At 36.2% G+C, this 24,323-nt stretch overlaps 1 protein-coding gene across 2 annotated transcripts in view; it reads right to left on the bottom strand.

Moving 5' to 3' along the window:
* The window catches only part of CWC27 (CWC27 spliceosome associated cyclophilin), a 243,507-nt gene that overhangs the window by 57,981 nt on the left and 161,203 nt on the right, over window positions 1-24,323 (bottom strand). For both annotated transcript variants that reach the window (XM_061189294.1, XM_061189295.1), the window contains exons 13-14: window positions 15,204-15,313; window positions 10,753-10,856 (exon numbers count right to left, since the gene is read on the bottom strand). In XM_061189294.1, the coding sequence (XP_061045277.1) occupies window positions 10,753-10,856; window positions 15,204-15,313 (214 nt within the window). The remainder of the gene's footprint in view (window positions 1-10,752; window positions 10,857-15,203; window positions 15,314-24,323) is intronic.

Genomic DNA, 24,323 nt, shown 5'->3' with positions numbered 1-24,323 from the left:
CTAAATAATTTTTTTCTTATTTTTAGTATAAAAAATTAATAAATCTATTTTTAAAAATTAAAAAAAAATTTTTTTTCTTAATAAATGTACTCTTAATAATTTTTTTTCTTATTTTTTATTATAATTGCTTTATTTTATTTTATTTTATCCTCTTTTTTTCTTTCTTTCCATTTTTTCTCCCTTTTATTCTGAGCCGTGTGGATGAAAGGCTCTTGGTGCTCCAGCCAGGCATCAGGGCTGTGCCTCTGAGGTGGGAGAGCCAACTTCAGGACACTGGTCCACAAGAGACCTCCCAGCTCCACGTAATACCAAACGGCGAAAATCTCTCACAGATCTCCATCTCAACATCAAGACCCAGCTTCACTCAACGACCAGCAAGCTACAGTGCTGGACACCCTATGCCAAACAACTAGCAAGAGAGGAACACAGCCCCATCCATTAACAGAGAGGCTGCCTAAAATCATAATAAGGCCACAGACACCCCAAAACACACCACCAGACGTGGACGAACCCACCAGAAAGACAACATCCAGCCTCATCCACCAGAACACAGGCACTAGTTCCCTCCACCAGGAAACCTACACAACCCACTGAACCAACCTTAGCCACTGGGGACAGATACCAAAAACAACGGGAACTACGAACCTGCAGCCCGTGAAAAGGAGACCCCAAACACAGTAAGATAAGCAAAATGAGAAGACAGAAAAACACACAGCAGATGAAGGAGCAGGGTCAAAACACACCAGACCTAACAAATGAAGAGGAAATAGGTAGTCTACCTGAAAAAGAATTCAGAATAATGATAGTAAGGATGATCCAAAGTCTTGGAAATAGAATAGACAAAATGCAAGAAACATTTAACAAGGACGTAGAAGAACTAAAGAGGAACCAAGAAACGATGACAAGCACAATAAATGAAATTAAAAATACTCTAGATGGGATCAATAGCAGAATAACTGAGGCGGAAGAACAGATAAGTGACCTGGAAGATAAAATGGTGGAAATAACTACTGCAGACCAGAATAAAGAAAAAAGAATGAAAAGAACTGAGGACAGTCTCAGAGACCTCTGGGACAACATTAAACGCACCAACATTCGAATTATAGGGGTCCCAGAAGAAGAAGAGAAAAAGAAAGGGACTGAGAAAATATTTGAAGAGATTATAGTTGAAAACTTCCCTAATATGGGAAAGGAAATAGTTAATCAAGTCCTGGAAGCACAGAGAGTCCCATACAGGATAAATCCAAGGAGAAACACACCAAGACACATATTAATCAAACTACCAAAAATTAAATATAAAGAAAACATATTAAAAGCAGCAAGGGAAAAACAACAGATAACACACAAGGGCATCCCCATAAGGTTAACAGCTGATCTTTCAGCAGAAACGCTGCAAGCCAGAAGGGAGTGGCAGGATATACTTAAAGTGATGAAGGAGAAAAACCTACAACCAAGATTACTCTACCCAGCAAGGATCTCATTCAGATTTGATGGAGAAATTAAAACCTTTACAGACAAGCAAAAGCTGAGAGAGTTCAGCACCACCAAACCAGCTTTACAACAAATGCTAAAGGAACTTCTCTAGGCAAGAAACACAAGAGAAGGAAAACACCTACAATAACAAACCCAAAACATTTAAGAAAATGGGAATAGGAACATACATATCGATAATTACCTTAAATGTAAATGGATTAAATGCTCCCACCAAAAGACACAGACTGGCTGAATGGATACAAAAACAAGACCCATATATATGCTGTCTACAAGAGACCCACTTCAGACCTAGAGACACATACAGACTGAAAGTGAGGGGATGGAAAAAGATATTCCATGCAAATGGAAATCAAAAGAAAGCTGGAGTAGCAATTCTCATATCAGACAAAATAGACTTTAAAATAAAGACAATTACAAGAGACAAAGACGGACACTATATAATGATCAAGGGATCGATCCAAGAGGAAGGTATAACAATTGTAAATATTTATGCACCCAACATAGGAGCACCTCAATACATAAGGCAAATACTAACAGCCATAAAAGGGGAAATCGACAGTAACACAATCATAGTAGGGGACTTTAACACCCCACTTTCACCAATGGACAGATCATCCAAAATGAAAATAAATAAGGAAACACAAGCTTTAAATGATACATTAAACAAGATGGACTTAATTGATATTTATAGGACATTCCACCCAAAAACAACAGAATACACATTTTTCTCAAGTGCTCATGGAACATTCTCCAGGATAGATCATATCTTGGGTCACAAATCAAGCCTTGGTAAATTTAAAAAAATTGAAATCGTATCAAGTATCTTTTCCGACCACAACGCTATGAGACTAGATATCAATTACAGGAAAAGAGCTGTAAAAAATACAAACACATGGAGGCTACACAATACACTACTTAATAACGAAGTGATCACTGAAGAAATCAAAGGGGAAATCAAAAAATACCTAGAAACAAATGACAATGGAGACACGACGATCCAAAACCTATGGGATGCAGCAAAAGCAGTTCTAAGAGGGAAGTTTATAGCAATACAAGCCTACATCAAGAAACAGGAAACATCTCGAATAAACAACCTAACCTTGCACCTAAAGCAATTAGAGAAAGAAGAACAAAAAAACCCCAAAGCTAGCAGAAGGAAAGAAATCATAAAGATCAGATCAGAAATAAATGAAAAAGAAATGAAGGAAACAATAGCAAAAATCAATGAAACTAAAAGCTGGTTCTTTGAGAAGATAAACAAAATTGATAAACCATTAGCCAGACTCATCAAGAGAAAAAAGGAGAAGACTCAAATTAATAGAATTAGAAATGAAAAAGGAGAAGTAACCACTGACACTGCAGAAATACAAACGATCATAAGAGATTACTACAAGCAACTCTATGCTAATAAAATGGACAACCTGGAAGAAATGGACAGATTCTTAGAAATGCACAACCTGCCGAGACTGAACCAGGAAGAAATAGAAAATATGAACAGACCAATCACAAGCACTGAAATTGAAACTGTGATTAAAAATCTTCCAACACACAAAAGCCCAGGACCAGATGGCTTCACAGGCGAATTCTATCAAACATTTAGAGAAGAGCTAACACCTATCCTTCTCAAACTCTTCCAAAATATTGCAGAGGGAGGAACACTCCCCAACTCATTCTACGAGGCCACCATCACCCTGATACCAAAACCAGGCAAAGATGTCACAAAGAAAGAAAACTACAGGCCAATATCACTGATGAACATAGATGCAAAAATCCTCAACAAAATACTAGCAAACAGAATCCAACAGCACATTAAAAGGATCATACACCATGATCAAGTGGGGTTTATTCCAGGAATGCAAGGATTCTTCAATATACGCAAATCAATCAACGTGATACATCATATTAACAAATTGAAGGAGAAAAACCATATGATCATCTCAATAGATGCAGAGAAAGCTTTCGACAAAATTCAACACCCATTTATGATAAAAGTCCTGCAGAAAGTAGGCATAGAGGGAACTTTCCTCAACATAATAAAGGCCGTATATGACAAACCCACAGCCAACATTGTCCTCAATGGTGAAAAACTGAAACCATTTCCACTAAGATCAGGAACAAGACAAGGTTGCCCACTCTCACCACTATTATTCAACATAGTTTTGGAAGTGTTAGCCACAGCAATCAGAGACGAAAAAGAAATAAAAGGAATCCAAATCGGAAAAGAAGAAGTAAAGCTGTCACTGTTTGCAGATGACATGATACTATACATAGAGAATCCAAAAGATGCTACCAGAAAACTACTGGAGCTAATCAATGAATTTGGTAAAGTAGCAGGATACAAAATTAATGCACAGAAATCTCTTGCATTCCTGTATACTAATGATGAAAAATCTGAAAGTGAAATTAAGAAAACACTCCCGTTTACCATTGCAACAAAAAGAATAAAATACCTAAGAATAAACCTACCTAAGGAGACAAAAGACCTGTATGCAGAAAATTATAGGACACTGATGAAAGAAATTAAAGATGATACAAATAGATGGAGAGATATACCATGTTCTTGGATTGGAAGAATAAACATTGTGAAAATGACTCTGCTACCCAAAGCAATCTACAGATTCAATGCAATCCCTATCAAACTACCACTGGCATTTTTCACAGAACTAGAACAAAAAATTTCACAATTTTTATGGAAACACAAAAGACCCCGAATAGCCAAAGCAATCTTGAGAACGAAAAATGGAGCTGGAGGAATCAGGCTCCCTGACTTCAGACTATATTACAAAGCTACAGTCATCAAGACAGTTTGGTACTGGCACAAAAACAGAAATATAGATCAATGGAACAGGATAGAAAGCCCAGAGATAAGCCCACGCACATATGGTCACCTTATCTTTGATAAAGGAGGCAAGCATATACAGTGGAGAAAAGACAGCCTCTTCAATAAGTGGTGCTGGGAAAATTGGACAGGTACATGTAAAAGTATGAAATTAGAACACTCCCTAACACCATACACAAAAATAAACTCAAAATGGATTAAAGACCTAAGTGTAAGGCCAGACACTATCAAACTCTTAGAGGAAAACATAGGCAGAACACTGTATGACATAAGTCACAGCAAGATCCTTTTTGACCCACCCCCTAGAGAAATGGAAATAAAAACACAAATAAACAAATGGGACCTAATGAAACTTAAAAGCTTTTGCACAGCAAAGGAAACCATAAACAAGACCAAAAGACAACCCTCAGAATGGGAGAAAATATTTGCAAATGAAACAACGGACAAAGGATTAATCTCCAAGATTTACAAGCAGCTCATGCAGCTCAATAACAAAAAAACAAACAACCCAATCCAAAAATGGGCAGAAGACCTAAATAGACATTTCTCCAAAGAAGAGATACAGATTGCCAACAGACACATGAAAGAATGCTCAACATCATTAATCATTAGAGAAATGCAAATCAAAACTACAATGAGGTATCATCTCACACCGGTCAGAATGGCCATCATCCAAAAATCTAGAAACAATAAATGCTGGAGAGGGTGTGGAGAAAAGGGAACACTCTTGCACTGTTGGTGGGAATGTAAATTGATACAGCCACTATGGAGAACAGTATGGAGGTTCCTTAAAAAACTAAAAATAGAACTACCATATGACCCAGCAATCCCACTACTGGGCATATACCCTGAGAAAACCATAATTCAGAAAGAGTCATGTACCAAAATATTCATTGCAGCTCTGTTTACAATAGCCAGGACATGGAAGCAACCTAGGTGTCCATCATCGGATGAATGGATAAAGAAGATGTGGCACATATATACAATGGAATATTACTCAGCCATAAAAAGAAATGAAATGGAGGTGTTTGTAATGAGGTGGATGGAGTTAGAGTCTGTCATACAGAGTGAAGTAAGTCAGAAAGAGAAAAACAAATACAGTATGCTAACACATATATATGGAATCTAAGGGAAAAAAAAAAAAAAAGAGGTCATGAAGAACCTAGTGGCAAGATGGGAATAAAGACACAGACCTACTAGAGAATGGACTTGAGGATATGGGGAGGGGGAGGGGTGAGATGTGACAGGGTGAGAGAGTGTCATGGACATATATACACTACCAAATGTAAAATAGATAACTAGTGGGAAGCAGCCGCATAGCACAGGGAGATCAGCTCGGTGCTTTGTGACCACCTAGAGGGGTGGGATAGGGAGGGTGGGAGGGAGGGAGATGCAAGAGGGAAGAGATATGGCAACATATGTATATGTGTAACTGATTCACTTTGTTGTAAAGCAGAAGCTAGCACACCATTGTAAAGCAATTATACTTCAATAAAGATGTTTAAAAAAAAAAAAAAAAAAAAAAAGCTTTGCCAATATAAACAATGAAATGAGGCTATGTCCTTTAATGGTATCTTATAACGAGGTCTAAATGGGTCTAACAGTTTATAATCTTTTTTTTTTTTTAACATCTGCATTATTAAATTTTCACTGTTTTGGATACTCAAGACAACTGGTACTTGTTGCTTCCATGCTATGCTAACTTGGTTCTCAGAACTCCAGTCTTTAGCAGAAACAAACTGTCTGGCTGATAGACAATACTGATTTTTAATGTGAGCCAAGGTGTAGTAATAAAACTGAAAAAAAAAATCTAGATCATAAAGTTCTAACCCATAGGATTATCTTGGAGACTTTTTCAGCACCAAGAACAAGAATACTTAGAGCTGATGATCTTGAGGAGTTACATTGTAATTTGTACCAGCTATATTAAAAACAGAAGCAAACCAGACTGTGTATTTTTTAAAAGTTTACAAGGGCAAAGCATTTCTTCTAAAATGTTATTCTCTTTCACGCTGCAAAGTACCTTAATTAATTCTTATGATTCTAACAGCCCTAAAAGCAAGTCATAAAAATGATATTTACTTGGGAGTATAAATTGGAATGACATTTTGGTAGGGCCATTTGAAAATATTTAGCAGAACCTAACATGCATACCCACTGACTAAGCAATTCCAGTTTTAGAAATTTATCCTGAGAAAAGCAGCAATGACATAGATATAAGGATGTTCATTACAGTGCTGTGTATAATAATAAAAAAAGGAAAGAGCCTAAATATCCAACAACATGGGGCTGATCAAGTAAACCATGGTTCAGCATATAATGGAATACTATATGGTCACAGTACAGAATTCAAACAGTATATCATAAAATTACATATGGCAAGGAAAAGTATTCACAATATATTGCTGAGGGAAGAAAAGCAAGTTATAAAACTGTAGTATTATATGATCTCATTTCTGCTTAAAATATGCATAAAAGGGGCTTCCCTGGTGGCGCAGTGGTTGAGAATCTGCCTGCCAGTGCAGGGGACACGGGTTCGAGCCCTGGTCTGGGAAGATCCCACATGCCGCGGAGCAACTAGGCCCGTGGGCCACAGTTACTGAGCCTGCGCTCCGCAACAAGAGGCCGCGATAGTGAGAGGCCCGCGCACCGCGATGAAGAGTGGCCCCCACTTGCCGCAACTAGAGAAAGCCCTCACACAGAAATGAAGACGCAACACAGCCATAAAAAAAAAAAAAAAAAAAAAGCATAAAAGTATGTGGAAGGGTATATATATATATATATATATATATATATATATATGTATAAATTAATAGTATTTATTGTTGAGTTTGGGATCACAGGTGATTTAATTTACTTCTTTTGCGGGATCTATACTCTGGTTTTTCTACAGTGAATATCTTTTCTTTATATAATAAAAAAATGAAAATATTTACTTGAGGCAACCATGCAATTGTTAGTGTTTTCCTATTCTTATATTACTGAATACTGTATGTACTAAGGGAAAGTGGTGAAGGGGAGAGAGAGGAGAAGAGGAAAAGGGAGGAAGGCAGATAGACATTTATATTGTTTATTATTTTATCTTGTATGTTTGTTGTGAAGTTTTATGTTAACAATCTGGAAAGAATTTTCAATGGAACATAGTAGTGAATAGTTAATGTTCACAAGACTGCAGTCTACTCTCATAGATTTAATTTTTTCCCTCCTCTTAGAATGCCAATTTTGTTGTGTAAGGAGCAGGTGGCTTTCTTTTTTATAAGTCTCTCTACTGCCTTGTCAGACAGCTCTCAAAACTTTTTTTGGGAGCTAACCAAGCTTTATCTAACCAAACCCAAAATGGCATGTGGACTTCATCCACATGGTCATATGAATCCTTTGGCTGATAACTCCTGCTATGTATCTAATTGGTTTTATAAAATCCATGTTTGAAGGTTTCTATAGCTATAAGAGTGTGTGATGCTGTGGGATGAAGGAATGTAGTGGCAAAGAGTCTCCTTTAGCTGCTATACTACAATCTGGTGCCCGTCACTACCACTATCAAATATTGGCAGTATATATCCCAACAAAGGAAGAATGATAATAATTTTGAGTGAAAAATTTCTATCATGCATTTCAGCTTAGATCTACTAATAACACTTCCTTAAATGCCTTGTTAGACAGTGAAATCTGGGAATAATTATCAAACACCATACACAGTGTTTACAATAGAATCATATTTCTTTTCTTTCTCTCCCCCTCCCACTTTTTTTTTTTTTTTTTGCATAAAAAGTAGAATGCTGCTGAATGGTACCCAAATGTCTGTTGTATACTATGCCAATACAGCAGCTCAGCCAAAAATGTGAATAGAACAGTTTGCCAAGTAAAAGAAAACATAACAAATTGGTAATGGTTTCTATCTTGACAGAAAATGAAAATGATCCCTCAATGTGTGGTCACTCATGTGGACACATAAAAATGTCTTAGAAGCAATCATTTTACCTCAGATAACAGACCCTGACGGTGTAGTACAGCACTGGCTGACTTTCACTTCTTAGAAAAGCGGCAAGCGTGACCTACAAAATAGTCTGGGAACCATGTAATTTATGCATAACACACAGGCACATGCCATGAAGTCATAATATTTGCTATAAATCATTTTGAATACAAGACTTCTTTTCTGAGTGGAGTATACTTTATGAGAGATGACCTAAATCACCAGAGACTTGATAAAGCTGAACTTGTTTATTTATGAACAGAAGTGATGCTGTTGCTTATCAGGTTACAAAATTTCAGTATTCTACAATGCAACAAAAAGGCTGTATATAAGTGCCCCCATGTATTCTGTAAGAATACTAAAGGTACTTTAATTAGATGTTAGATTAAAAAAATATACAAAAAGTATGTAGGTACATAGTGTAGAGTTCTGACTTTCTGGTTAGGTGACTGCAATTGCAAGCAGAAAGGAACCCCTGGTAATGGTTCCTTTACCCTATTTCCCCTTCCTTTACCACTTATTTTTGTTCCCCAGATGGAGAACTAGCCAATGTCATTGACCAGTGATTTTCTTTTTTCCCCCAATCTGGTGAAGTTTCCCCATTTGTTTAACTCTCTAATGAGGATGTTAGAACATTGATTGTATTGTGAAATCACATCAAAAACAAGAATGACACTTTCAAAAACACTAATTGATATCTGATGCTAATGAGGAATTCAAAATGAGAGGATACTGAACCAAGGGACTAGGAAGAACCTTGGGAAGGTAAATGGTCTTGCCAAGTTGAAAGTAAATTTGAATCCTGTGGGTTATGAGTTTCAAATGAAACTTCTGGGTTTAAATTTGTTGGTGACTTTCCTGTTCAATAAAAAAGTACTTAAATGGCTTACAAAAAGGTTAAAAAAACTTATTGGGCATCAAACTGCTCTTACAAAACACCATCTTGATGAGTTAAGTGTAAATGAATCAGAAACACATGGATCATATTTCCTTAAAAAATGCATATGGATTCAAAAATAAGGGGAAGAGGACTTGGCAAAACATTTTTTTGTGTGTAGTGGCTGAACCCAAAACATTTGAAAGATATTTTGAGACATTCAAAGAATCCAAAATAAAACTAAACCTGTCTAGTCATATAAAAAGAAAGTTTTTCTGTGCAATGTGCATTTATCTCTATGGGTCATTGAACACTCACTGAGCCTTCACCTTTGGCAAAGAACTATGGGAGGAGCCAGCTTCTGCCTTAAGCAACTTTGAATTTAAGTATAAACAAATACACATAAGTAATAGAAACCTATTAAAAGAGACCTAGGGTTTTACAAAAATTGGCATCATAACCCAGATCATACAGAAATCACATATCGAGAAATATACAAGTACTTCCAGGATCGTATGGTAGGTAGGATTCATCCCATTCAAATCATCATCACCCGGCCCTTTTGATTAAAGTTATATATAGTTGCAGAGCCTTACTTGCTTAAATGTTTTCTTAATAAGTGTTTTTATGTCTTTTTTAATATGTGTTCCAGCCTGCTTTCCTCCACCCTCTAGATTTGTGAGTGCTCAACAAATCTTGCTGACTGGTTTCCTGGAGGATGGGAGTGTTGAACAGAGTTTTGAAATAGGGGAGAGATGCTGTTTGGCAGAGCGGAGTGAGGCTATGATTCTGGGTTGGGGTAATGGCACATGTGACAGTTCAGAGGCTCCAGAGGGTGAGTCATGTGTGGGGGGTGACCCACTGGCTTGCTCGCAGCCATGTGCCTGAGCCAGGGTGTAGTGCGGGCGTGGAGGCAGTTAGGTGCGGGGAGGCCTAATATACTACATGTGGAGTCAACTGGAGGGCAGAGGAGTGTGAGAAGAGAAAAGCACAGTGCTTACTTTTTTTTCCTTTTTGCCAGTATAGGATAAAGTGCTAAGCACAGGACACATACAAGTCATTAATCCCTTTACTTCTTATCAGTGTCTTAAAAAGCTGAAAAATATCCAAAGATAAAAATAAGTTAACTATGCATGTATTGCTAGGATCCTGTAGGTCATAATTTGAAGAGGAACTTAGTAGGATTATGAAATGGACTAATGAGTTCTAAAATGTTTGTGGGAAAGTGTAAAAAGTTAATGACTCAGAATCTTTTAAGGCTGTTTTCTAGCTGTTTAACGTGAGTCTTATCTTTTCCACAATATTAGAAAGTTATTTAGGGCAAAGATAGGGTCATATATTTCCTGTGTATTTTCTACTGGCTAGCACAATACTGGGAATACACCAAGCACTAAATAAATGCTTACTGAACTGAAATGAAGTAAAAGGGTGCCGAGGCCCTATAATGATGAGGGTATAATTGAAGGTAAAGTCTGAAAAAAAAAGGGATGATATAGTAGAAATATCCTAATAGTGTCTCTGCTTTGAGCTTATTTGTTCATGGTAATATAAAGAAATCAAAGGCCTTACCATCCTTCATCATCTTCTACTTCTGTTTCAGAAATGTCATTTTCAGGAGTTTCAGCAATTGCTTGAGTGAGTTTAGATTTAAACTGGTTCAGCAGCGCAAGGGTCTGAAATAACAATTAGACTGCTAAGTTTCCTGATAAGGATAAATATAATTTCAGAAGAGACATTTAAATTTGGCAGAAAAGAAAATATCCTTCCAGGATGTAAAACACTTAATTTTTTTAATTTTGAAGGAAAATAACAAAACTGTCTTCCAGCTGCAACAGTGATTGATATTCACAAACCTTGACATTGCCCCATTTGTACTTGCACTGACATTTTCCCTCAGGGATATGTGACTATTTTCTGATTTGGGGAAAATACATTTGTTTATGTAGAAGATGTTTAAACTTTAAAATGCAAGCTTACTAATAGCTATGTTTTTAATGTCCACAAGATAGGGAGGTACTTCACTAAGACATGTGAAATCAAAAACAAAACACCAATAAACAAATAGTATTGAACAAATTTCCAAAAATATAAAAATGTCAATGTTGGGGAAGGTGAAATGAATGAACATGTTAATTTGTTGGAAGGTGTGTAAATTGGAGTGACATCTTTGGAAAGTTTTTTATACATATCAGAAACTTTAAAATGATCATTCCCTTTGATTCAATAATTCCAATCCTGGGAATACATGTAGAAAAATAATCTGAAACACTGAAAATGGCTTATGCAAAAGATGTGCACTGCAGCAATATTCATACAACTGAAAAATGGAAACATGTTAAATGTCTATTAATAAGGAGCTAGATAAATTTGGTAAAAAGCAGTGAATATGTGATTACACTATTATTAAAATTATACACATGAAATATTATATTCTATTGTTAAGTGAAAGAAGTAGGATATAAATATCACATTGAGTGTGTTTTTGTAAAAAAGGGACTATTTCTCTGATATTTTTATTTTTGGCTCCAATGCCCTTTGTAGGTAAGAGGAAACAGCAGGTGCCTGAAATTTTAATCACATTGTCCCCTGGCTATACCTTAACAGTTTGCTTCAGAATTTGAGCAGAGAATCAGAAATTAGAGAAATGTTTTTTTATACTATAGTTTTAAAAAGTACATAACTGTGAAATGGGATAAAGTACTACCTTGTCTAAAAAAATCAAGTTTCTAATTAAGACGCTGGTACATTGAATTCAGTACTAAAATACAGTTGACCCTTAAACAACATGAGTGTTAGGGGCACCAACCCTCTGAGCGGTTGAAAATCCAGTCATAACTTTACAGCCAGCTCTCCCTCTACATTGGTGGTTATGCAACCAACTGCAGTTGGTCTAGAACTGTAGTACGTATTTACTGAAAGAAATTCACATATAAGTGGACCCACAAAGTTCAAAGCTGTGTTGTTCAAGGGCCAACTGTACTTACATTTCATAAGGAAAAATGTGTGTGATAGTTCAATATGTGAATAACAAATATAATAAAGAATCACGGTAACTTGGAAGCTCCAGAATTTATCTAAAATATCATTAAGACCATGGTTCATGAAAAAATTAAGTAGGTTTTGGTGGTCTAGAACCTAAGCTCCATAAAGACAGGTGATGTCAAAATATCTGCAAGAAACAAAGGCAGTTATTACTAAAAAATGATAGTGAAAAGTGCCTTATATGTTTCTGCAAAATTTAATGCCCACATGGACAACAGTGGAAAATATATACATTACCATAGTTGCTGAATGAGATGAGTTTTAAGGAAAAACTATAAATTCTATAGAATATCCTCATAGGCATTCTGAGGGCTGCTAGCATGTTAGGGTTTAGATATTTTATCTTTTTCTAGAGTAGCAATTATAGGACTAAGCTCTTCAAACAATGTTAACAGATAAAGAAAACATCCTTTGTTTTAAAACCTTATTCATTAAAAAAACCTTTCACCTACAAACTTTTACTGTATTTGCTTTATAATAAGAAAAGTGATTATTGTAGAAATATTAGAAAACAAAGAGAAGCAAAACAAAAATATCTATTATCCCACCACTAAGAATAAGTAACCATTGTGGACATTTGGTATATATCCTTCAAGGCTTCTTAAGTGTTTCTGTGTGTGTATATATCTATATATTATATAAATATATACCTCTACATGTGTATCTCTATATCTCTATATCTATCTATCTATCTATCTATCTATCTATCTATCTATCTATCTATCTATCTATCTATCACTTAAAAGCAAACCCCATCAATTTTTGATGGTGGATTTTCACACACTTGGAAACTTCTTTTCTGAGGGCATAAAGAAAAATGAAAACAAAGGAGACCTCTTAGTGGAATGAAATTTTAAAACATCCTAGAAAACTGCGCTAGACCTGGATTTTATTCTTTTGAGTTGAAAGTGGCGAGGCAGTCTGTTTTTAGAGCCAGTTAACGTGCTATTGGCATCTGCTCAAAGGAGGAGGACTGGGACTATGACAAACAAACAACATCCTCTCGGCCTTTCTTAGTTTCTCCTATATTCAAGATTGGACTTGCTCTAGTTGCATTCGAAAGGCAAGAAAGGACACTAGGCAGAAAAGCCAACACCACAAAAAAAATGGGGCACAATATAGGTTGAAGAAGATAGGATCTGCGTGGAGGCATTTCTGTTTGGCATCTCCAGGGGAATTAGTCTTCTGGCTTTTGCTGAAGGAACGAAGGGCCAACCATTAACAGCATGCTCTTCAGCACAGAGCAAGCCTTCCCGGCATGAAGAAGCTGTGTTGAAGGGGCCTGCCCTGGCACACTTTGTGCATGCGTATCTACACAGAAGAGTCTCTCAAATGGCCTCTGTGCTGCCAGTCCTGCCCCGGGTCCAGTCTACTCTCCATACTGCAGCCAGGTTGGAGGGATCTTCCCATAGTGCAAATGAGATCATATCACCTCCTTCCTTCGATGGCTCCCCATTGCTCTTAGGGTAAATCTCAACTCCATAATATGGCTCAAAAATATCTTGTGTGAACTGGCTCCTGCTTACCTCTCCAGCCTCATCTCTTTCTTTCTCTTAGTCTAAGTTCCAGTCATACTTAACATCTTTTAGTTCTTTGCAAAAGAGGTCAAAGACTCCTCATATACTGTCCCTTTAGTCTAGCCATGTTATGTCCTATCCAACCCTCAAAGCTCAGCTGACAAATCATTTTCTCAGGGAGGCCTTCCCAGATTCTTATGCCATGTTAGGTCCTACTGTTATACATTGACATAGTTTCCTGTATCTAACCTGTCATAATGTTCACCCCCTTTTATTAGTATTACTTAACTGCCTCTTTTTCCTGATAGCTCAGAGAAGACAGGGATGTTTCTACCTCGTTTACCACCAAATACAGTGATTAGGACATGGTAGATTCTTAATAATTATTTACTAGGAGGAAAGAAAGAGGAATGCAAGAATAAGAGTGATCCTTCACATCTTTTGGTAGTACATTCAGAGGACTTTGTGACTCCATGAAAACAAGTTAATAAAGTACTTTTTCTTAATTTCATTTGATGTGCCATTTCTTTTGAAAACTGCACACGTTAGTTCTCTGTAATTACAATTTCCTGTACCTGAATTCTTGTTGAATTTTCCCTACGATTATTTTCACGCTGGGCACTGATGCATGATCTTCCCTACCAGTAATTAGGTGTCATTTATAATATAGTTCCTGATTAGATTAATTTATTCAAACAGGCTTGGGCTTTTTAATTTACTTTTATTTTGCCTATTTTATTTATATGCCTAAAATGGCATGTTCTCATGTATATATGGCAGCACCGAATATAAGTAATTTTGGTCTGCCCCCTAGCTTTTCAACATAAAGAGCTGCTGAAGAGATTCATTTTATCAAGTGCCAAGTGCTGCATGGTGTTGACTCCCAAATTGATGAGCTCGCTTCCTGTCTATTTTTTATTCTTGATTTTTGACAATCCTCTTATATTACTACTTAAAGATTCAGGAATGACTTTCAGTAAGCAGACTTTCGTGGTATTATTTATGGTAGAAGTCAACTAGCGGACAAAGTGCCTTATTTACAGGCACTGTACAATTTCAAGTGGAGCTGCCTAGGCAGCAGGTGAGATGCTGATTCAGAAGAGATACCTTCATCATTTATAATCACCCCATCTCATAATATTCACTTAGTCAAAGGTTCTACCTGAGTATCTGGTAAAATGTGGTTTTACTACGTTCCTTCCTGTGTTTAATAAGGGAGTACAAGGTTGAAACCTAGAAGTTTTAGGCTTTATGCCTTTATGTCAGGAAAGAACTCTATCATCTGGATCTTTGCTTAAGTGGCCAAGGTCCTTGTCACTTCACCCCTATATTAATATATCCTTTTCCATTTTTAAGAGGTGATGTTTCCCCTTGTGTATAATCAAATTAGGCTCCATTAACAACATGTGAAGACAATTAAAAGGCAATGAACTGCGTATGGATTTTGGTTTGTGAAGTTACCTGGTCTTCACGGGAAGTTCCCTTCTTTGCCTGCTGCTTCCTCAAAGCTTCATACTTTTGCTTTTCTCGTCTGTATTCTGCAACAGCACCATCTGGAGCAGCCTCTTCCTCTGAGGAATAACAGAATAGTCTTAGGCTAAATAGTAAAAAGGCTCTATTGAAGCTCCACAATGATTACCTAGATTAGAAAGTGATTGATGTTAATTTATCAACCAATTTAATAAACATCTTTATTATATACTGTACTATTGTAGTTGTTCTCAACTGTATTTATTTGACTATAAAATCACCTATCTCCCTTTTTTCTTCAGTTATTTTTTATTTTTATTTTTTATATTGGAGTATAGTTGATTAACAATGTTGTGTTAGTTTTAGGTGTACAGCAAAGTGACTCAGTTATACATATACATGTATCTATTCTTTTTCAAATTCTTTTCCCATTTAGGTTGTTACATAATACTGACCAGAGTTCCCTGTGTTATACAGTAGGTCCTTGTTGGTTATCCATTTTAAATATAGCAGTGTGTACATGTCAATCCCAAACTCCCTAACTATCCCTCCCCCTAACCCTCCCCCCATCTCACTTTTAAAATAAGGTATTCCTAAAATTCAGCAATACTATTTTACATTATTCTCTTGCCTTATAAGATATAATCTTTCAATATTGGTTGATTTTCTAATTACCTGCCACTTTTGCTCCCCAGTTAAAATAATAACAACAACAAACAATTTCAATTTAATGGCATCATAAAATATAAATATATCTAACAAAAAATCAGTTAGGACAGTTACCTAGAGCAGATAGAAATAATTTTTACTAAATTAGAAATTAGAAAAAAAAAATCTATGGATTTGATCCTGCAATAATTCCATACAAACAAAGATTAGCTAACATCTGGGTTCACAGAATACAGGTTTGCCTCAAAAAAAAAAAAAAAAAGTACTAATATTTTACAGTATGTTACATTTATATATATTAATGAAAATTTGTGACTTAAGGGAAAAAAAAACCCAAAAACCTATCTCTTCTCATCTTTGGCTGGCAAACCAAGATGAGCCAGCTGAAATCAAGAATACAGTAATCTTTCTATTCAAGTCTTGGTTTGTTGCTTGCCTCTTTGTTACCTAGTTTGAGGAAAATAAGTAATGTGTAATGTATTAATAATCAGCCATTTTGTTCAAGAGATTGTCTAGTTAAAAAAAATGTGTGAACTAAGAAACAAGTAGTCTTTTTATGTTTACCTAATATGATTTTGATGTTGGTCAAAGGGTACAAAGATTCAATTATGTGGGATAGAAAAGTTCTGGAGATCTAATGTACAGCATGGTAACTACAGTTAATAATACTGTATTGTATAATTAAAATTTGCTAAGAAAGTTGATCACCACACACACACACACACACACACAAACTGTAACTTTGTAAGGTGATGGATATGTTAATTAGCTAGACTGTGGTAATCATTTCACAGTGGGTTCTCTAGTTCTTAGTCTTCTGAGATTTTTAATTGTCTGGCTTTAGGATGTCTTTCCTCTCCTCCTGTTTTTATTTCTAGCCAAAATGAATAGGCAAACAGCTTGAGAATAGCTGTGAAATCAGCTGACCTTTCATTACATACATCTGTGATACCAGGATTAAGCCTGCTAAGGTTCCATCTGGACTGCATGGAAACTATAACCCAAACACTTCTACATGGTACACAGAGTCAAATGCAATGATATCTGCTGCACAAACTCAACTGTGTGAAAAATATGGTCAACTCTTCTATTTCCTAACTGGGTATATCATATCAGTATAAACTACTTCTGTTTATAGTGTGATCAAATGTTCACAGCACATTCATTTTTCATGTTTTTATTTCTCAACACTATGAGTAATTTCCTTAGCTCTATATTTCAGTTCACTAATTCTCTGTTTAGTTGTATCTAATCAGTTTTTAAGATATAAACTGAGTCATTGATTTTAATAATCATAGCTTAAAATTCTAGACACTTGTTACGTTTTATCTTTCAGATTATTCTTGGGGATCCTTCTATTATGTCTTCTGACTCTCTCCCCGGAGTGGTTATTTCCCCATGTGTTTTCTAATTTTTGACTGTGTGTGTACCTACAGCTAGAGCTACATCTTCATCATGCTCCATAGGAATCCTTGGCACCCAGGATTATGTAAGGAGTCCTACAGAGAGCTTTTGCATTTGTTTCTACCAGGAAATTAAGGGGTTCCATTAGTGCACAGCCATTTTTTCCCCAAGTTAATTTCCTGGCTTAGGATTCCTGTACCATATAGGCAGTGTACATTCAGACTTTATAGCTGTGCCTTGTAGAGTTTTAGAGTTTTGATAGACTTTTTTTTTTCCTCCCACATATAGCTCTGAAAAATGACATGCTTCTTTGTGGCCTTCCTGACCAGGTGGACAGTTTTTTTAGTTCCTTCCTCTCTTGATTCAAGACTATATCTCTGTCCAAGTGTGAGATTAAAACCTCAGCTTCTAGCTATCAGAGACTACATCTGATTCCAATATCCCCCTGGGCAACTATAGTGTCAACTTGCCCACTTGATGCTCTGGTTATGCCTCACCTTTGTTTCTGGTACGTAGGAATTTTCTTTTCTTTCTTATCTTCTCTCTTTCTCCCCGCCCCCCCTTTCACTTTCCCTCACCCTGCCAGCCCCTTCTCTGTCTCTTTCAAGCTTAGCTAAGTATTTAAATTGGGCTGGATCATATTTTATCCAGAATTTCTATATATTTGTAGAAGGAGAAAGTTCTGTCTTAACTCAGTCCATGTTGCCAGAACAGGAAGTAGCACATTCATTTTTTATGTACTTGAATGCCCCTGAATAAACAAAAATTGAATAAGTGACTGGATGATTTTAGTCACATAAAACTAGCTCATAAAATATTAAAGGAGTTTGAAAAAAATCAGTTTAAGTACAGAGTGCTCTACTTCTGCTTTTCTTAATCTCAATATATGCTGGATGATAATTTATAAATAATGACGCAGTATGACAACTATTTGTTATTAACTGAAATTTCTATAAAATATATGCTAAATAAATAGGAATGAAGAATGGGGGAAAAAAGAACATTTACTAAAAACCTACTATATGTTAGGTACCACGCTAAGGTTCTTTGACTATCCATGAAGAAAGTATCTATAAACCTATTTTACAAATTAGGAAACAGGATAAGACCACAATTAGAATATACTAAAGCTGGAACTTGAACCCAGGTCTCTATGATACTAAAATCCCACACTGTGCCCTACTGTCTTCAATTAAAACTTCAGTTCAGAAAATAAAATTTAGTAAGTGTTGCCCACATGCCTGCCACTCTAGGAAATGCTATGAATGATATCTAAAGCATACATGATGCAGGCTTTTCATTCTAGAAAGTAATCTAAAGAGTAAAATAAACATAATATATGTAAAAATAGTTAAGAAATCAAGCCATTGATTGTAAGTATTACGTTGCTGATTCTTGGGTAGAATATTAGCCACCTAGAGAGGAGTTAAAGCTTACCTATGTTATAGTGTTAGAATAAAAAAATTTTAATATCTTAGTGACCTCTGAGATAATATTAGGAAATATATATAAAAGGGTTTGGTGACAAGAATGTCCAACAACACTATAACCATCAATTTACTACTAGAGCATCAGTTTGCTAGAGCACTAGAACTTAGCTAGTGTCCCACATGGATTAGCAGCAGAACTTGGGCTAAAACTTATGTTCTGACTCCTAGTTTTGGTGACAATCTGTAGTAAGACTAAAGGTTCAATACTGCACTTTTCCCCCTGCGTGTTATAAAGAATGTCTCTAACTCTTCCCTAAGAACTAGTCAGAAACATAATCTTTGCTCCACTTGAATCTCTTCATTACAAAACCTTTTTGTTCTGAGCATAAAGAAGTGATGACTACTCACTTATTGGTTACTTAGCTAATGAACCAATGGTATCCATCTATTACAAATCTCATTTTATAGATAAAAGGGCTTATACCCTCTACTGTCTCAGTACCAGAGCTCAAGGAGCTAAAAGCTTCAAGTAGCTGCACATTCATTCATTTTTAAAAAAACTTTAGTAAGCGATTATTATGTGTCAGAAACTGTTAATAAAGCTACTTATAAATGATTTTAAATAGATCTAGATCCACTATTTCAAGGAAAATTTTGAAAAATTCCCAAAATAAATAAAAACTTTTATATAAATAAAGGTAAATGTTGTTTACTAGTGATAATAGTAAACAACATTTGAAAACAAAAGGGACAGACTTTAGTGGATATAGAAAAATACCAAAGCTACTGACATCTCATCATACTTTGTATCTCATCATACTTTCTGGAAGCTACAAAGTATGTTTTAATCAAATTTTATACATACCAGATCTTAAATTAATTCTAGGAAAAGTACCAGACTTGAAAATAGCTAACATGATAGCTAACATTTCAAGTACTCACTATGTGCCAGATACTAGTACCTTGAATTACTTGTTTAATCCTCATAACCAACAACCCTATGAGGAAGTCATATTATTAACCCCATTTTGCTGATAAGGTAACTAGGGCAGGAAGAGGTTAGATAACTTATCTCAGGGATTATAAACACAAGCATAAGAAACCATGCAGTCTAGCTCTAAAGTACAGCCTATTAACCAGCTTGCTTATTTCTTCTTCATGTCTGAAATACAAGAAAACTTAGAAGAAAATATTCCAATCTGACATAAAAAGGCATCAGGTCACCATACTGGATGTGTCCTGATGAAATAAAGTCCTACCAAAAAAAAGTCCTGAATTCCTCCCAGACCATAATAAATGGGAACTGCAGTCTGCCAAACAGTGGGTTAATGAAAATAATTTCCTAGAAAGAGTTCTTTATGGCTTTTCTTGATTCTCCATAATTAATCATATATTGTCCTCATTTGAATTTTTTTTTTAATTTATTTATTTTTATTTATTTTTATGGCTGTGTTGGGTCTTCGTTTCTGTGCGAGGGCTTTCTCTAGCCGTGGCAAGCGGGGGCCACTCTTCATCGCAGTGCGCGGGCCTCTCACCATCGCGGCCTCTCTTGTTGCGGAGCACAGGCTCCAGACGCGCAGGCTCAGCAATTGTGGCCCACGGGCCCAGCTGCTCCGCGGAATGTGGGATCCTCCCAGACCCGGGTCCGAACCCGTGTCCCCTGCATTGGCAGGCAGACTCTGAACCACTGCGCCACCAGGGAAGCCCCTCATTTGAATTTTTAAACACTTTGTAGCTGCTAACTTCATTATATCAGAACTGCCTCTTTGTACTGCCCCCCTCAGCTATAAACTCAAATGGCAGGGACAGTGCCCTGTTTGTGGACTAGTATATTCCTTGCATATAGTATGTACTCAATAAATAGTAGCTGAATGTACAAATGAACAGAGTGATCATTTTTAGATCTTAAATTACAACAGTGTGCATGGTTGCCTTATAGCTCTTGCTGGATAGAATGGCTCCTTGAGGGCCTTGTAGGGGGTTACGTCCCCTAGTGTACAAATACTTTTTCTGTAGATAGCTGCCTAATTAAGTTGAGTTGTAAGGAATTAGATGATTTCTGACACTTATTAAATAGAGGTGAGAGGAGTAAAAGTCAACTTGAAGGCAATTATCCCTGATTAAGCCCTTGAGCACTGAGCTTTCTGAGTAGAATCCCTGTAAGAGCTGCAGCCATTCATTGTAGCCATTGAATGAATGTAGCCATTCATTGAGGCTTCATCTCCTTGAGGAGCTACTGGGGATAAACTACATATCCTCCACCGCAAAACGCCTGTTTTTCGGTTTGTTTTAGTAAGAAAATCCATTATAGAAATGATAACAGTGGGAATATTCTGTGACATTAAAATGAGAGCCTACATATAATATATTCATAGTTATAATCCATAATATTTATTGAGTGAAACTGTACTAATTTTGTTTTGAAGATAATTGAAAGTGCTTAGATGATATCTTTAAAAGGTGAATAAGAAGAAAACTGGTTTCTCTATCCAATGAAACTGCTCAAATAAAAACTAATTCACAATAAAGAAATTATATAATGGAGGCATCTATATGCACATTTATGAAGAGTAGGCATAAGTTTAGGCAAAGACTGGGCTAAAAGTTTAATTTTTTCTGTACTATGAACTAAAGTAAGAAATCTGCAATTTATTAATTTCACTTAACCTATTTTTATTTTCAGCATATTTTTAATTCTACAAATCAAACAATGCTGGCTCCATCTGGTGGTCAAAATAAGCCTCTGTAGCTTCATGAAAATTAGTCAAAAGTGGTTAAATAATTTAGGGACTACATGAAATAATATGCTTGAACATTGAACATTGAGGTATGCTTCAGCACCGAACGTTAAGTGGAATTGTCTACATTTACACAAATTTTTAATTTTTCTTTCTCTGTTGTTCATCCTAGCCTCATTTCTTCATGTTATTTTGGAGCTTAAAATAATTCTCAAAAGAAAGTAATAGGGGCTTCCCTGGTGGCGCAGTGGTTGAGAATCTGCCAGCCAATGCAGGGGACACGGGTTCGAGCCCAGGTCTGGGAAGATCCTACATGCCGCGGAGCAACTAGGCCCGTGAGCCACACTGAGCCTGCGCGTCTGGAGCCCGTGCTCCGCAACAAGAGAGGCCGCGATAGTGAGAGGCCCGCGCACCGCGATGAGGAGTGGCCCCCACTTGCCGCAACTAGAGAAAGCCCTCGCACAGAAACGAAGACCCAGCACAGCCATAAATAAATAAATAAATAATTACAAAAATAAAAAAAAAAAAAGAAAGTAATATAGAATATTTTCCTCTGTGTTTTTCTATTAGCTGATTTGAGAAATGTGAGGGTAACAAGTTATAAAACAGTTAAATTTATCCACATTTTCAGACTGTATTCCATTTTGGAATATAAACTATAAAAATACTGATTTTCAGTTGTATTTTCCATTAGGCACTTCCAGGAGGGATGGCTAGTGAATATATGATAGTTCACATCTAGGGGGGGGTCTATATATTCATATTCTATTGGCTATTTAATCTTAAGTTTTAAATTTAGTACAAAAGGAATATGTCCAGAATCACAAGACAAAAATATTAATACTAAGAAGTTCTTAGAGGGTAATAACTTCCTCATTTTACAGATGAGAAAACTGAGGCTCAGTGACGTTATGATTGTGCCAAGCTGGGACTATCAGAAACCAGATTTTTTGATAAACCAATGTTGTTTCCTCTCTATATACACTGCTATGTGTACTTTCTCTTTGTAGTACATAATCACTGCAGATATATGTCATTACAATCTAACAATCACTTTGAAATTGTATACAGTTGTCCCTCAGTATCTGTGGGGAATTGGTTCCAGGACCCCCAATGCCCATACTGAAATCCAAGGATGCTCAAGTTCCTTATATTTGCATATAACCTACGTATATCCTCCCTGTACATCCTCCCATATCCTTTAAATCATCTCTAGATTACTCATAATACCTAATACAATGTAAATGCTACGTAAATAGTTGCTGGTGTGCAGCAAATTCAAGTTTTGCTTTCTGGAACTTTCTGGAATTTTTTTCTTCCCAGAATATGGTCTACCCAAGGTTGGCTGAATCTGTGGATGGGGAACCCGTGGATATGGAGGGCTGACTGTACATTTACAGTACAGTGTGACCATTTATAAAATGGCATGAATATCCAATATAGGTGTAGTTCTCCAATTAGAAGTTTTCTTAATTTTTACTTATGTTACTTTCCCTTAAGATATTAGTAATTAAAAAAAAACAAACTTGTTTTGAAAGCCCCACTCCTTTCCAAATACAAAATTTTGCCTTTGTTTTTTAGAGTATTATATATTGCTTTGTTGAGTTTAAATTCAAATAGCAGTCATGTTGGTAATAACTTATAGTCATAACATCACATAAATTAATTACCACAAAGTATATATTATATTAAAAATCAACTCAAATAAAGTTAAGTGAACTTATCTAATGAATTAAGAGATAAGAGAACTTAGATTGGTAAAAACAGGTTCTGAACACTAAACATTAAATTGATTTAAATTAGGCTTAATTGTCTTATCTTTTACTAATGAAGTTTTTAATTGTATAGACTCTCTGATAAGCTTTTTATCAGATGTTTCTCCATTCTTATTAATAATGAGCACAAGAAACAATTACAATATATAAATAGTTACTGAGGGACATGAATGGCTTCTCTTCTGGGGGCTCCAGCTTCCCACCTGTTGGCTGTAGTCCGTGCTCCTGTTCACTTTTACCTCATTCCCCCTCACATGGACTTCAGGGCTAGCACAAGGTTGATTGATGTTGCCCCCAGGCCTCTCAACAGAGCATGCTTTGTATTTCTCTCTATGGTGTGACCCACAATTCTTGTAGTTTGATGGCCATTTTGACAACATCCCTAGGTTGCCCTGTCATTCTGGGTGTGGAACCTACAAATTATATACTCTATGTTGTAGCAATAAGAAGAAAGCCCCAAATTATTCAAGATAAAAAGATTTCATGAAGCCAATCAAGGAGAACACTAAAGAAAGAATTGCTATCTAAAAATCACCTAAGGCTATGGTTAACCTAGCAAATTGAACACTGCAGAATATCATGCTTGCTAACAGTACTTAAAGGAGGGTTCTATTATTTTGTAGTAAACTGATGAGGTACTTTTCTTCAACTAATTATGAGTTTCCAAACTGGTTCAAAATAGTCCTTAAATACTTGCATGTGTGGTATGTCAGAGTATTCTTCCTGTTCTCTATGTGACTGAGGAAACTGAAGCAATAAAGTGGCTTCTAAAATACAAGTACGACCACTACTACCAGCACCATCACCAGTTTTTAAGACCTAGCATGTCTGAGATACAATACTAGGAACTCTCTGCCTGCTTTCTCACTTAACTTAATGCTGTAACAACAGAAGGGGTATTATCGTCTCCATTTTATGCATGAGGAAACAGAGGTTCAGAGAGGTTAAGTATCTTGCCCAAGGTTATATGGCTAATAAATGATAGAGCAAGGATTTGAAATCAGGGCTGTCAGACTTCAAAGCCCATGCTTTTTCTACCCTATTATACTGCAGACAGTTATGGAGGGGGGCACTGTTATGTATGAGAGTGAGGGA

This window comes from Eubalaena glacialis, chromosome 4 (assembly GCF_028564815.1).
Source record: "Eubalaena glacialis isolate mEubGla1 chromosome 4, mEubGla1.1.hap2.+ XY, whole genome shotgun sequence".
Classification (NCBI taxonomy): Eukaryota; Metazoa; Chordata; class Mammalia; order Artiodactyla; family Balaenidae; genus Eubalaena; species Eubalaena glacialis.
This window is presented reverse-complemented; position numbering and strand designations above follow the sequence as displayed.